General features: G+C 35.8%; 1 protein-coding gene across 1 annotated transcript; it reads right to left on the reverse strand.

The window, feature by feature from the left end:
* Positions 1-1,475: 1,475 nt before the first annotated feature.
* LOC102596672 (uncharacterized) lies at positions 1,476-10,603 on the reverse strand. The gene is made up of 5 exons (XM_006354360.1): positions 9,645-10,603; positions 3,031-3,182; positions 2,791-2,937; positions 2,357-2,401; positions 1,476-1,552 (listed from the first exon to the last, which is right to left on the reverse strand). The coding sequence occupies exons 1-5, from the start codon at positions 10,601-10,603 to the stop codon at positions 1,476-1,478; spliced, it is 1,380 nt and encodes a 459-aa protein (XP_006354422.1).
* Between the last annotated feature and the right edge of the window lie 6,348 nt (positions 10,604-16,951).

Below are 16,951 nucleotides of genomic sequence, written 5' to 3' on the forward strand. Positions count from 1 at the left end.
TACTAAGTCGGGTCCAATCAACCCTGACTCACCTACCTCAAACCATCCAATGGGGGATCTACATTTTCGCCCATACAAAGCCTCATAAGGTGCCATCCCGATGCTGGAATGATAACTATTATTGTATGCGAACTCTATAAGAGGTAAGTGGTCATCCCAACTCCCCTTGAAGTCTAGCGTACACACCCGTAGCATATCCTCGAGTATCAAAATTGTGCGCTCAGGTTGGCCATCTGTCTGAAGGTGAAAGGCTGTACTAAGATTAACTTGTGTCCCCAGTCCTTTCTGGAAGGACTTCTAGAAGTTGGCGGTGAATTGTGCTCCTCTATCAGAGATAATAGATACTGGGACACCATGTAGCCTAACAATCTCTCTAATATAGAGCCCTGCATAGTCTTTGGCTGTAAAAGTAGCCCTGACTGGTAAGAAGTGGGATGATTTTGTTACTCTATCAATAATTACCCAAATAAAGTCAAACTTGCGACCGATCGAGGTAACCCTGTAATAAAATCCATATTAATTGCTTCCTACCTCCACAAAGGAATGGCTATCTCCTGAACTAGCCCAGCGGGCTTTTGGTGCTCAACCTTCACCTGTTGACAGTTAGGACACTGTGCCACAAACTCAGCAACGTCCTTCTTCATCCCGTCCCACCAATAGATCTCCTTAATATCATGGTACATCTTCGTCGAATCAGGGTGAATAGAATAACATGAATGATGTGCCTCTTCCATAATCCGATGCGGAAGCCCTGCAACATTTGGAACACACAATCGACCACTATATCTAAGGACTCCATCTCCTGCTATATCAAATACTAAAGTCTGTTGATTTTGAGCCTTGACTCTGAGCTGCTCTAAGCTAAGATCCTCTTGTTGCCGTGATTTTACTTCTACAACTATAGATGATATGGCTGTGTCCTGAATTGTTACCCTACTATTTTCTGCCTCTAACAATCTGACTCCCAAACTAGCTAACTGATTAAGCTCTCGCGCTAGCCCACACTTATCAACCCCTAAATATGATAAACTACCCATAGACCTTCGATTGAGAGCATCAGCTACCACATTTGTCTTTCTTGGACGATATAAAATGTCCACGTCGTAATTTTTCAGTAATTCAAGCCATCGACGTTGTCGCAGATTTAACTCCTTTTGTCTAAAGATATATTGAAGGCTTTTATGATCTGTAAAGATGTCAACATGAACGCCATACAAATAGTGTCTCCAGATCTTTAGCACATGTACAATTGCAGCCAACTCTAAATCGTGGGTCAGATAGTTCTTCTCATGTTTTCTCAACTGCCTTGAAGAATATGTGATAACCTTACCATGTTGCATTAGAACATATCCCAACCCAACACCAGAAGCATCACAATACACCGCATAGCCTTCTATACCATTTGGCAATGCAAGAACTGGTGCGGATATCAACCTGTCCTTCAGCTCCTGGAAACTATGCTCCCAAGCCTCAGTCTACTGGAACTTAGCTGCTTTTTGAGTCAGCTTCATTAATGGGGCTGAAATTGAAGCTACAATATGGCCTAAGAAAGCTACAGAGTCTAACCAGAATCAACACTTAGAAAACTTTGCATAAAGTTCTCGGTCTCGAAGAACCTGAAGGACTGCTTGCTGATTATTTTCATGCTCATCTTTTGAACGTGAATGCACCAAAATATCATCAATAAATACAATCACAAACAAGTCTAGATACGGCCTGAATATACTATTCATCATGTCCATGAACACTGCTAGGGCATTAGTTAATCCAAAAGACATTACCAAGAACTCAAAGTGTCCATATCTAGTTCGAAAAGCTGTATTTAGAACGTCTTTCTCCCGAACTCGTATCTGGTGGTACCTTGATCTTAAAGCAATCTTTGAGAAACACTTAGCACCTTGTAACTGATCAAACAAGTCATCTATCCTCGGAAGGAGATACTTATTCTTTATAGTTGCCTTATTCAGCTGTCGATAATTGATACACATTCTTAGTGAGCCATCTTTCTTCCTTACGAACAATACTGGTGCACCCCATGGTGAAGCACTAGGTCTAATAAAGATTTTATCCAGCAAGTCTTTTAGTTGATCCTTCAACTCCTTTAGCTCAGCATGAGCCATTCTATAAGGAGGGATAGATATGGGTTGTGTACTTGGTAGCATATCGATAGCAAAATCAATTTTCTGTTCTGGAGGGAAACCAGGGAGCTCATCTGGAAATACATCTAGAAACTCATTAACTATCGGAATAGACTGAAGAGTTGGTGGTTCTGCATCTATATCACAAACGTGAACAAGATGATAAATACAACCCTTGGTAATCATCCTCATCGCCTTAAGATAGAAAATAAACTTACCTTTCGGCACTGCTGTATCACCTTTCCATTCCCGAACTGCCTCTCCTGCAAAGTGGAATCTAACAATATTTGTCCAGCACTCAATATTAGCATAACAAGACTCTAACCAATCCATACCCATAATAACGTCAAAATCGACCATCTCTAACTCTACGAGATCTACAGAGGTCTGACGGTTGATAATTTCTATTGTGTGCAACCTCAATAGACTCTCCTGGCAACAATAGACTCACCAACTGGTGTAGATACAATAAAGGGTCGATCTAATAACTCTGCTACTATACATAACTTCCCCGCAATAAATGGAGTAACATAAGACAGAGTAGATCCAGGATTTATCAAAGAATAAACACAATGGGAGCAAACAGTCAATGCACCTGTCACAACATCTAGTGATGACTCTGAGTCATGTCAACCAGTTAATGAATACGTACGGTTCTGTCCACTACCATAACTAGATGCTCCCTCTCTGCCTCCACCTCTACCTCTACATGCTGAAGTCTGGGGTCCATGCCCTGTAGACTGTGCTGATGAGGAGGAACCTACTGATGACCTGGTCAACTGACCTATACCACCCTGACCTATGGTAAGGCAGTTTCTCCACTCATGCCCCTCCTATCCACAAGAATAACAACCTATGGAACCCTGTCTACACCTCCCGAAATGCATCCTACCGAAGGTAGTGCAATGCGGTGGGGCTGTCCTAGATTGGCCTGAACCCCTCTGTTGTTGCGAGCCTGATGCTCGTGAACCCTCAGCTGGGCCTGACTGTTCCTGACGATCAAATCTATTACCCTGGAAGTGCTGTGGTGGAAGTCTAGGTGGCCTAATAGAATATTGGGGTCTGGGACCACTCTAAAAAAATCTCCCTGTGAACCAGCGGGCCTAGCCCTCTTCTGTCTTTCTCTCTCGACCCTCTCACTCATATACTGTAAATATTAGCAATCCTCTATACCTTGTGCAAATGCCTGAATTCGTGAGATATCCATATTATCATTTAGTGCAGCGGTAGAACAAGCATCGATATAGTGTAAGTCGAGCCCTCCCTAAAATCTACGCACCCTATCATGCATCGTATCAACAAATGCTGGTGCATATCTTGCCAATGAATCAAATCTCAGCCCGTACTCTCGGACACTCATGCTGCCCTGTCGGAGGTTCAGAAACTGGTACACCCGGCTATCCCTAATCTCTCAAGGCAAATAGTGATCTATGAAAGCTTCTTTAAAGCTATCCGAAGTGGGTAGGGATGCATTTTTTCTCCTAGATCTCTCCCAACTCTCGTACCACAATACTGCAACATCGTACAATCGAAATGCTACTAACTTAACTGACTCAATTGCTGAGGCATGCATGACTCTAAAGATCCGATTAAGTAAAGTGTTGAGGGTCTTTTCTGCGATCTGTCCATGTAAATTGTGGAGGATTTAAGGCAAGAAATTCACGAACTCTCGAACTTCGGGCCCTTCAGAAGGTTCGGCAACATCTGGCGCAACTGGTTGGCACTGTGCAACTACTAGCTGTGCTAACATACATACTGCACTCTTGAATTCCTGATCAGATGGAATAGGAGGAACTCGAAGGCTTCTGAGGCGGTGGAGAAGCTATAGGGGGATGAGAAGATGTCTCCCCCTGGGTCTCAAAATAGGCTACCTCCACCTGTGGTACCTTGCAGGTACCCTCGCTTGCAGTTGTATCTAGCCCCTGGCTATTTGTGGTATGTCTAGTGTCAATCATCTCTATATGCATACAAGTATCAATTATAAGCCAGAAACCTCAAACCTTAAGACAACGCTCTATAGCACGAGGTGAGCAAAAGAAGGATAGTCATTCTAACATAGCCGGTAGCTTCTTACTTATCAGATGTGGTGCGTAACACATTCATAAACAAGACTCTACTAGACATGGCATGCAGACTCCCTAGGATACGATGTTGCTCTGATACCAAATTTGTCATGCCCCAAACTCGAGGGGCGCAACTGGCTCCTAATGCCAAAACTCATGCCCAAGTCAACCCTGCTGAACCATTTGCTAGTAGCGCCTGGCAGCCACACACAATCAAGAAAACAAACAAGTATATCTCGGCTTAAAACTAAGCCCTCGGCCGACAAGGCCCCTGTCAACTGATCTATAAAAGAAACAGCTACTCCCAGGAGATCATATAAATAAATAGTCAAGTAGCATAAAAGTCCTGATTGGGCCGTCGAGGCCACCATGATATTTATACCAAAACTAAAGGCAGGTATATATCAATACAATACATCAAACAGCTCACAGTTCAGCAAACCAACAACATAGGCCAGTATGGCCATAACGTAGCTATACACCCCACACACTAGTTTGCAAGTCTGTAAAAGTAGTAAAGATTAGCGGGACAAGGCCCCAGCCTACCCATAGAGATATATACAACAAAAGGTAACAAACCTCCCAACTCTGGCAGCTCCGAAGGAAAGGGCTAGCCAACCGGATGAAAGTCAATCCTGCTGCTGAGGAGATCTACTCGGTCGTTTGTCAGGACATGTATGCACGAATGCAGCCACCCCAAGGCAATGGGGCGTCAATACAAAATAATGTACAGAGTTTGAAAGGCAATAGATTATGAGGAGGTATCCTGATATACTGAAATAATCTGATAAATAAATCAAGGATAAGATATGTGTATTGACCTGCTCCTAAATCTAAACTTATAAAAAATAATAAAACAACAACCTACCCAACTCCCAAAGCTCGGCAGGTACAAGTATCATACAAGCCACCCACTCAGGCCCCCATAAGCCCGGAAGGTGCCAATCAGCCTATATACCCCTATCGGTAGTCCCCTAGCCTAGCAGGCAGTCACAGCCTTCTTAGGCATTAATATAGCCCAATAGGCAGCACACGACTCTCTTAGGCATCAACATAGCTTATAGACAACTCATAGCCCTGTTAGAGAACAACATGGCACTGTAGGAAGCACATAGCCTTCTTAGGCGTCAATATAGCCTTGTAGGCAACTAATAGCCCTTCTAGGCATCAATATAGCCCCGTAGGAAAATCATATAGAATACTAGTTCTTGAAAAAACCTTGTCATTTGCAAATCAAAATCTCAACTATCACCCAAGCCTACACCTTGAACATGACCGGCACTTGAGAACCATTGATGATCCATAAGAGAACCCTTACCCTAGATGGCTATTTAGCTAAAGACTAATCCAAGCAGAATTAAGCTTCTAACCACTATTAAATTATTTAATCTCAAAGTACTTAACTGTCTCAAAATATTTTGAAAACAATAATAGCTAAAAAAATAGTTTAACAAAGGAATACTGGAAACATACTCAAAACTAACTATCTATAAAGCCTCTATTGTTCAAGACGGATGTCAACGCATGACCCACAACACGTCAAATAACTAATTAAAAGATATAAGTTGAGTCGTCTACAATGCAAAGAGGCTCACCAAATGCTAATTGGGAGTGCAAACTGATCTCAACGAAGTGTCTGTTGATGATTTGAACACCGGTATTTGAATCATAATTAGATGCAGATCAAATGATATCAATACTTTGAATTTACGAGTATGTAATATAGCCGAAGATAAATTATTGAATGAAAGGACTGCAATAGATATAAATATATCCTAATTTGAATGTAAAGAAATAAATGAGTGAAATCATTTGAACTTTATAAATACTTACTCATTATTGAACTCAACATATTAAGTGATATGATAAAATAGACTTTTAACTCTATTTTGGAGATTCTCTAACCAACAACCATCACTATGAGCAACGTGAGGATACAACGTATTTCCCAAGCTACAAAAATTGTCCTGTATCTTGTCAGGATATAGAACATCTCAACTAAGTGGATTCACTAAAGCTTTACTCGAAAGCATTATTAAGGAGTCATCTAAAAAGTATAATGCATTACCCATGTCGGCTACATCATTTATGAGGAATGCGAGTTGTCTAAAATCATCCCCATATCAGTGTTCAATAGTACTTCCAACAAATATATATTCATGCTCAAATGTATAATCTATGCTCTTTCTCAATTTGTGGTAATTGCTCAAAATATCCTCTTAAAAGAGTGTACTCTATGGAATATCTCTAAACTGATTAACTCGTTAATAGATCGAAATTTCTCTTTTCCCAATTTAAAAATTGATACATTTAGGAATACTTAGTTCCCTTATACTCTTACTCAAATCAGTATTTAAACTCTACTTAAAACTTATTTTTACTTTCTTAAAAATCAATTAAAGACCAAAAAAAAGTTGTGTTAAAGGATTATCAATGCTAACTCGGTAATAAATAAATAGTATATCAGTAATAGTATTTATGCTAAAAAATAAAAATGAACAATCAACTCAAGAATCTCAATGCAAGATATAGCAACTCAAAAATCAGGAATATAATTAACAACACAATTCATTTTGTGATGCGAGATATGGTTGTTTCAAGTTAAATTGAGTAAAAATCTTATGTCAAAACTTAATCGATAAGTAAGCTTTCGAATCAACACTGTACTAGGTGGTTCTGGTGACCTTAATTCATATCCAAAACCATTCCCCCACTAAATAACTGACCCTTACACCTCTTATCAATACAAAAATAACATGATACAACTTTACATGTTTATTAAGAATGGTTCAGGCTTTAGCTTAGAAATTTTTTGGGTGTTACACCAACTTTTGATGTTTAAATTTATAAATGATTAAAGGAAATTGAAGTTTTAGGGTCACAAAGGCTTATCCAAATGGCTTAACCCAAGAAACATTTTCAAAATCGCCTCCAAGGATTTTACAAATCTCAAAAATAGAAAATGGAGATTAAACCTCGAAATGGTAGGCCAAAATCCCTCTCAGGTGTCTTAGGCAAAAACCAGGTTTCGCCTAAGCGTACCCCACTTAAAGTGGGGGTCTCGCTATTTTAAACTAGGCTCCACGTAAGTAATTATCATTAAAGCACGCCTTGGCTTACTTAAGCCAACCCCGCTAAAGTTTGCCCTTCGCTTTAAAGATCATACCTTGGCTTAACTGAAGGTCACTTACGCAAAATGCCTATATCAAACGCAAAGGGTATTTAATTCATGGACCAGAAAGTTAAGTTAACTCTCAAAACATCAAAAGGACCATCAAGATTTTTTTGGAATATCGTACATACAAATCATATTTGAAAACTAACTATACTTGACGTTATGTACAAAATGGAATCATCGAAACAAGAATCTGAGTTCTCCTTGACCCGAGTTTCGTGTAAGTCACAAGAAACTAATCACAACTCCTAAAACGTCTAAATCAAGCTCGAGACCTCTAAAAATTCAATCAAGACCTTACCAAGGCCAAAATGATTGCCCTAATCCAACAGAACTCTGACAGTTCTGATCTGAGCATCCGAACGCCGAATGTTTACTAAAGTCAACCAAAATGATAAAATTCCACAATTTTCCAACTTGGGACCTCAAATCCTACAAAAAAACTGAATAAAAAATCAAAAACTCTCATAGACTTACTTCACTTTTGTACCTCGCAGGAATTCGACTTGACAGTAACGTTAATCATAGAATCCATGGTTTATCACATGACAACATTTAAGCTCAGTTATCATTCATAAAATCTGTGTCTTATTTCACGAAAACTATTTGACAAAGGCAATCACCTCTTCTATTTATATATGCCAGCTCAGGAAAAGAAAATCCCCGAAAAATATAGTATTAATGAAAGTAGAGAATTTAAGATTCAGAATCAAACACTCACTCTCAAGAAGATGTCAACATGCACACATGTAGTATCATAAACTTGTCTATTATGTATTTCTCTACTAATTCATACATACTCATTTTAAGGTCAATTAGCACTTCTGGGGTACGATATATGAAAAGGTGAAGACAATAAGTCACCACTTATGGAAAATGTCAACCAAACAGAAAACAACTATATCAATACCAACTTGACGCTTTAGACTCTATAGGAATGACAACAACCAAATGAAAACATTCACATTAAAATCATGGATCATTTTAAAGTTGACTCAATTTATTTTGATCATATCAGTCACATGGTATCAACCAAACTATCCATAGTATCTTACTTTAACTTTGTCTCTAGCAAATCATGAATTGGACATGTCACCCGGTTTGACAATAAAGACAACTATTGGGAAAGAACAATAGTATAAATAAAACCCAAAATATATACTGTAACACATGAATATGCACAACCAAAATTAGATATACAGACCAACAGTTGTTCAAAATTAACATAACATGGCCAAACGGGAAAAATTATCACATCATAAAGATGGCCATTCGGGTCAAATGAACATCATAAAAAAAAATATTTCAACAAGCTTAAAACATTCACCGACATGTTTCAGTAACCTTAGGATATATGTAAATCTCAATTTTTATATTAAATTTGGTGTATTAATAACCATCATGGTTCACTTTTTACCAATTAATATATTATCATCTCCCTTGCCTTATTTTTTATTTCTTATTTGAATATTTGTGTCTTCCAATTGATAAATAAACACAAAAAAATATTTTTCTAATGCATGGGATAAATTTATTATGACCAATAGACTTCGAACATAGGAAGAATTTCTGTACTTCACGAAGGGAGAAAAAGCTGAGAAAAATGGAAACAAAATATAAATGTGGTGATCCAATTCTATGTTTTGTGAGTGCAAAGATCAATTCTAAAAATTAAGTTAAAATAGAACCTTCGAAGTTTTTAACATACAAAAGCCACAAAACTAATGAATCTTGTACTATCGCCAGATTTAAGTATATATATATATATATATATAAATATTAAATAAGACAATTAATTATGTTGTTTAATTCAATTTTAATATTAGATGTGTTACTAGTTTACACCAGAAAGTTTCAAAATAAAATTTTACCCTCTATGTAAATTGGTTTGTTATATTTTTCAGTGTAAGAGGTCATTTTAAAAAATTATACTAACAGCAACATTTCAATAATAATAGTAGTAAGTAAAAATATAAAAAAATCTGTATGTAATAAACATTAAAATAATTGACCATCGATTTAATAAGTGAATGAAACTACAAACTTTGAACAAATTAAGGAATACAAGAAAAGGACACTTCAAAGGAGGACGATGGGAAACTTATTCAGAGAGTCCAATGATATAATTTAGATATGAAAAATAGTAAACAACGTAAATACTCATTTTGACCATATGTACATAGAAAATAGTACTAATTAAAAATACACACATTGGTCCTTAATTTTTTGGTGTGTTTTGGATCTTGCACATTAAGATTTTTAAAAAACGGATCATCCAATAAAGTCATCACAACATCATCATTCCAGTTGAGAAACCCAGAAATTGTAGGACTATCTGGTAAGTCAACAGAGGAATTCTGATTGTTATACATTGACGTTGATACACCAATTGAAGGGATATCCATTGTAGGTTCCATTTGATGTGTCATTGTAGGAGACACAAGAAAATACATTGGAGGAGCCATCATTAATGAAGGCATCGGAGAATCAATCATTGGTGAAGGCATCAAAGAATCCATCATTGGTGAAGGAATCGGAGAATCCATTATTGTTGACGGCATTGGAGGGGTCAATCCATGTGGTCTTCCAATAGCTATGTGATGCGGCATTGAAGAAAACAATTGTGGAACCATTGGAGGAAACATTTGTGAAAACAATAGAGGAGACGGATCCCTTGGTTCTTCAGAGTTGTTCCTACTGGGTGCCATTGGTTCAACAATGGGTTGAGGGACATTCGATGTAGAACCCTCTCCATCATCCTCTTTATCTATTAGTTCATGTACCTTTTTGAGATTTTTCTTGATTACACAACGTAGGTCGTTGAGATCGGAAAGGTTCATGTCAGCAGAAACATTTTTTCTGTTGAACACCTCATACATCACATTTGTCATTTCCTTGACTGTATTTTCCTTCCTTACCTTTTGAAGTTGTTCCTCCAACTTCTTGATCCTTTGCATGGTGAACTTTTCTCTTGTCACCATTTTTTTAGATCTCTCCAACGTCAGCAACTCCTTAAACTCTATAAAAGTGTTGCGTAGAACAACATTATTTGGAAATGTATATGGTTCATTTCTGTAAGGGCCATATATGACTGTAGCCACTTCAACATCACAAAGTGTTTTCAGTTCATCAGATTTTTTCAAGAACCCTTTTAGTCTTTTATTATATGAGACTTTTCTTTTACTAGCATCTTCAATCAAAGCATAGTTCACTTTGTTTCTATCCATGGATAAAGGGAAGGAGAAATATGTTTGTTTGGATATGAGGGATGAAATTGCTTTGTTGTAGTAGTAGTAGTTGTGATTTTCTTGCCTAGGATTGACTCCTATTTATAGAGAAAAATTTAATTATATACATTTTTAAAAGTTTGAATTAGAGACTTTTTCTTGATAGCCAGAACTATTTTGGAAAAACACTAAATGAGTGGATATTAGATAAAAGTTAGATAGAATCGTCTTGAAATATATTTACTTATGATTCCGGTATTATGTTGACCAACTTATTAGGAAAAATATTAATGTGGTTTAAATTTAAGTAGTGTTCAAAGAAAATGGTCAAAAATTTATCGCAAACGTATTTGTTTACTCATGTCCTTCATCGAGTTTTTAAAAAATAAAAAGTGTATTTTGATTCAAGGATGTAGTTAATTAAATATTGAAACAAGGGAACATTTTAAATATTGGTTAGGAATATTGAAGTATAAATTTTGATTGTATTTGAATATGCTTAAAAATATTCAATTTGATGGTTAATTTATAAAACACAAATATTTTTTAAATTTTAAATGGTGATGTATGTATGATTGAAGAGGTTACTTTGCTTGTCGAAGCACATTATTATTTTCTTTCATTTCGGATAAACCATATTTAGTGAAAAAATTATGTTGCTTTCAAATATATTTGAAACGAAATCTTGCTTAAATATGTGTTTGTTAATGTCTGATAATCACCAACCTATCACTCGATTCACATTATATATATTTCTATATTAGTTTTGAGACAAGTCAATATGAAATAATTGCACAAAACACTTACCAAACTATTGTGTTTACAATAGTGTTAAAATAAAAAGATGGAGTATATTTTATTCATTTCAAGAAAAATATTCAATATGGAGAGAAATTATTTGAAGACGTCTTACTATTTTTTGATCAAATGAATATGTACATTAATTACTTTGATGAAATAATCTCCTTTTATGGTCAATAAGATAAATATTAATCATATTGGGATCCATATATATATATATTTTGATTCTTTCTAACTAATGTCTATCTCTTTATAAGAGAGCGAAAGAAAGAACTTCAATTTTATTAAGTTTATGTCACGTTTAGTTAAACTCCTTTAAATGTAATGATCCATCCTTTCATTTTAAAAATACCCATGGTAAAATTCCTCAATCTAAAATTGGGTTTATCTAGTCGAGTAAATCTTAGATCGACCCGCCTTGGAGGAAAAACATATTTCTCTTACATAGGATTATCCAGGAAAGGACTGTCTTGGACCACTATAGCAATCCCTTGGATACTGTAGCTCGCATCACTCTAGTGGTCCCTTGGCCATCATAGCAGCACCCCACAATGGCCCCAATAATTTTTACTCCTCTTTTTACTCCATGTTTGGAAAGAGTTGCCTCTTCCTAGAAATGTCCTATGGTTATATTTAAGAGAAAAACCTTGATAACAGAGTTAGAAGGCTCTCAATAAGCGCATTTCCAAACCTTATATCTCCAAGAAGAGTTAAGAGACAAGATTATATTCAATAACTAGAGATTCTAGCACATGGTAGCAACATATTCCTCTCTTGACAATAGCATCTTAAGAACTCACAAACCAGATAAAACTGAATTAAGAACCACCTTAATAAGATCCTAAAAATAGGTATTGATAGTTACTAGAATTACATAACAAAGTTAAGAATAAATTAGTTGCACGACCCAAAAATGGAAGAGATTGCACTCGTCTATCCCACGACAACAAGTCTGCTACAAAACCAAAAACTGCTAAGAAAGGCTGAAAGGAAGACAAGATAAATAAAGAAGCAAAAAATTTAGTCATTCTAATATAACCCGAAACCATGTTGTTACGTGTTCAATCCACTAATGTATTAAGACAAAATTGAAAGATAATTACAAGTTTCAAAAGTCTTTATATTTCAAATAGAACAAAGCATAAACATAAAGGAAGAAGAGGGCCCGCCAGGATGACAAGCAGCTACCTCTCAAAATCCTTGTTGAGCCAAAGAGAATGGTGATGAAAAAAAGCAATCACACAGAACTAGGCTTGGAACATACATAAGTGTAGAAGCAAGGAGTAAGTACCGAACAACACGGTGCTCAGCAAGCAACCTACTAAATAAGTCAAAATTATTCTAGAATACGAGTACTCCTTTTATCCAAACCGAGTCTCTTACAACTACAACCAGCATAAATCAGTCCAACCTAATAATTTTACAATACACAATTCCAACGGCTTAACAATCAAAGTCCAACAATCGCAGTTCAACAACCAATAAGTTTCAAATATGCCAATCACAAGTACCAAGTAGGTCATTTTGAAGTTTCAAGTAGATCTATGACAAGTGTCCAGTAGATTAAACTCTTGCCAAACCCATTTCTCTTCGGCACAACATCACTAGCTGGAAACATTTTTCCTTCGCCTTTATATTATATCACTAGTTGAACCATTTCACATCATTTTTATAATATCACTTACCGGAACCATCTCCCTTCGATAAAATACCAGTAGCAAGAACCAGTTCCCTAGGGATTAATATCATATCACTAGCCAAAACAGTTTTCCTTCGGCTATATATCATATCTCTTACCAGAACCATTTACGTCGGCATGATCATCACATGTCTCTTCACGGGATAAAGATATCAATGCAAAGAAGAAATTTCACACCATAAGGAAGAGACAACAACACAAACAATCCAAGTACACAATAATGCTATCAAAGCATTTCATTAATCAACAAATTTAGGGTCAACAACAAGGCAATTCACAAATAAATATAATCAACACATTGCCTCTTTCTTTCATCCCAGTTTTATTCATTAAGATAAATCAAGTGAAATAATTGAACACATCACGTCATTCCCATTACTCCCCAACACACACAGTGAAGGAAAATAAACGATTCTACTAGTTTTACAAGGTTTAGAAATCACCTGCATCAATTCAACCAAAAGTTCATCCAAGACTTGTTCTTTCCCTTTCCGAATAATGTGCAAATATACACAATGTTATTGAATCAAATAATCAAAATAAGAATCCACAACTAATAATAACACCCAAATCATTCACTTTGAGAAGGAGTCAAATTAACTGAAGAACCCAATTCCAAAAATGAGGTTTGAATCCACAAATATTTACTTGAATATATATCCCAAGAAATTTGGAGCTCATTTGTGTAAACCATTTCCAAAAAGTAGTGCAAATCAGTGCACAATCACCATTTTAGCTTAGAACAGAAGTTCTTGAAAAACCTTATCATTTGCAAATCAAAATCCCAACTATCACCCAAGCCTACACCTTGAACGTGGCCGGCACTTGAGAACCATTGATGATCCACAAGAGAACCCTTGGGCTAGCTGGCTATTTAGCTAAAGACTAATCCAATAAGAATTAAGATTTTAAACAGTATTAAACTATTTAATTTCAAAGTACTTAGCTATCTCAAAATATTTTGACAACAATAATAGCTAAAAAAATAGTTTAACAAAGGAATACTGGAAGCATACTTATAACAAACTATCTATAAAGCCTCTATTGTTCAAAATGGATGTCAAGACATGACCCACTACACGTCAAATAACTAATTAATGATAAAAGTTGAGTCGTCTATAATGCAAAGAGGCTCACCAAATGCTAACTGGGAGTGCAAACTGATCTCAACGAAGTGTCTGTTGATGATTTGAACACTTGTATTTGCATCATAAATAGATGCATATCTAATGATATCAACACTTTGAATGTACGAGTATGTAATATAGCCGAAGAGAAATGATTGAATGAAAGGACTGCAATAGATATAAATATATACTAATTTGAATGTATAGAAATGTATGAGTGAAATCATTAGAACTTTATAAATACTTACTCATCATTGAACTCAACATATTAAGTGATATGATAAAATACCATTTTAACTCTATTTTGTAGATTCTCTAACCAACAACCATCACTATGAGCAACGTGAGGATACAACATATTTCCCAAGCTACAAAAATTGTCCTGTATCTTGTCAGGATATAGAACATCTCAACTAAGTGGATTCACTAAATCTCTGCTCGAAAGCATTATTAAGGTGTCATCTAAAAAGTATGATGCATTACTTATGTCGGCTACAACATTTATGAGGAATGTGAGTTGTCTAAAATCATCCCCATATCAGTATTCAATATTACTCCCAACAAATATATATTCATGCTCAAATGTATAATGTATACTATTTCTCAATTTGTGGTAATTGCTCAAAATATCCTCTTAAAAGTGTGTAATGCTTTGGAATATCTCTAAATTCATTAACTCGTTAATAGATCAAAATTTCTCTTTTACAAATTTAAAAATTGATACATTTGGGAATACTTAGTTCCCTTATACTCTTACTTAAATCACTCTTTAAACTCTACTTAAAACTTGTCTTTACTTTCTTAAAAATCAATATTAAGACAAAAAAAAAGTTGTTAAAGGATTATCAATGCTAACTCAGTAATAAATAAATAATAAATCAGTAATAGTGTTTATGATAAAAAATAAAAATGAACAATCAACTCAAGAATCTCAATGCAAGATATAGCAACTCAAAAATCAGGAACATAATTCAGAACACAACAACAAAAATTTATCTCAACAATTATTAAAACTAAGGATGTAAACCTAGATAATTCTTTACTGATAGAAAGTATATGTAGGGCGTGAGTACGAACCCAGTCCATCACTATGATATATAGCCTTATATAACTAGAAGAACAAATTACTTGGCGAGATCGGTGAAAATTTGAAAAACGCTCGAACTCTAGATTTTATCCTCTCGGAACCTTGCTCTAATGACTTGGAGTTTTAATGAACATAAAAGACCATCTAACGCTGTTATAAACCTTAACTTAGAGTAAAAATTCAAGTTTTAGGTTTGCAATAGGTGGAACCTGTTTGATATACCCTTCTTAAAAAGGTGACAAAAACCATTCACGGGGCTATCTACGGTTCGTGGTATGTTCTACGAACCAAAGATCCCATTTTTGGAATTCACCTAAATTTTAAGGATCAAATTTCATTCTATAGTTCCAATATATAACCCATAGAAGTTTCTACAGACCTTAGAGGCAATCTGTAGAATCTATACTAAAATTTTAGTCTCAAAAGTTCATTCTACTCATCCAAACTACGACCGGTAGAAGTTCCTACGGCCCGTAAAATGGTTCCGTAGGAATTGGACCCCAAAATTTGACTTCTCTAAAGTTTTCTACAAATTGACAGCACGGTTCATTGAAATTTCTTTAGCCCGTAGAAGCAATTCGTAGGAATTAACTAAGAAACTGTGGTGTGACATTCGCTGATAAAACAACCATAACTCTTTACTCTGAACTCGAAATGAGGCAAACTTGGTGGAATTGGAAATGGGACTCATAGAACATCAATTGAATAGGTCATAGGTCACTTAATTCATTTTGTGCTGCGAGATATGGTTGTTTGAAGTTAAATGAAGTAAAAATCTTATGTTATAACTTAATCGGTAAGTAAGCTTTCGAATCAACTCTGTGCTAGGGGGTTCTGGTGACCTTAATTCATATCCAAAACCATTCCCACACTAAAGAACTGACCTTTACATCTATCATCAATACAAAAATAACCTGATACAACTTTACATTTTAATTAAGAATGGTTCGGGCTTTAGCTTAGAAATTTTCTCGGTGTTACACCAACTTTTGATGTTTCAATTTATAAATGATTAAAGGAAATTGAAGTTTTAGGGTCACAAAGGCTTATCCAAATGGCTTAGCCCAAGAAACATTTTCAAAATCGCCTCCAAGGATTTTACAAATCTCAAAAATAGAAAATGGGGATTTAACCATGAAGTGGTAGGCCAAAATCCCTCTCAGATGTCTTAGGCAAAACCAGGTTTCGCTTAAGCGAACCCCACTTAAAGTGGGGGTCTCACTTTTTTAAACTAGGCTCCACGTAAGTAATCATCGCTAAAGCACACCTTGGCTAACTTAAGATAATCCCGCTAAAGTTCGCCCTTCGATTTAGATACCATACCTTGGCTTAAGTGATGGTCACTTACGCAAAATGCCTATCACAAACACGAAGGGTATATAACTCAAAAGGACCATCAGGATTTTTTTTGGAATATCGTACATACAAATCATATTTGAAAACTGACTATACTTGACGTTATGTACAAAATGGAATCAGCAAAACAAGAATCTGAGTTCTCCTTGACCCGAGTTTCGTGTAGGTCACAAGAAACTAATCATATTTTGTCTAGGTCACAAGAAACTAATCATAATGCCTAAAAAGGCTAAATCAAGCTCGGGACCTCTGAAAATTTAATCAAAACCTCACCAAGG

This window comes from Solanum tuberosum, unplaced genomic scaffold (assembly GCF_000226075.1).
Source record: "Solanum tuberosum cultivar DM 1-3 516 R44 unplaced genomic scaffold, SolTub_3.0 scf00178, whole genome shotgun sequence".
NCBI classification, from domain to species: Eukaryota; Viridiplantae; Streptophyta; class Magnoliopsida; order Solanales; family Solanaceae; genus Solanum; species Solanum tuberosum.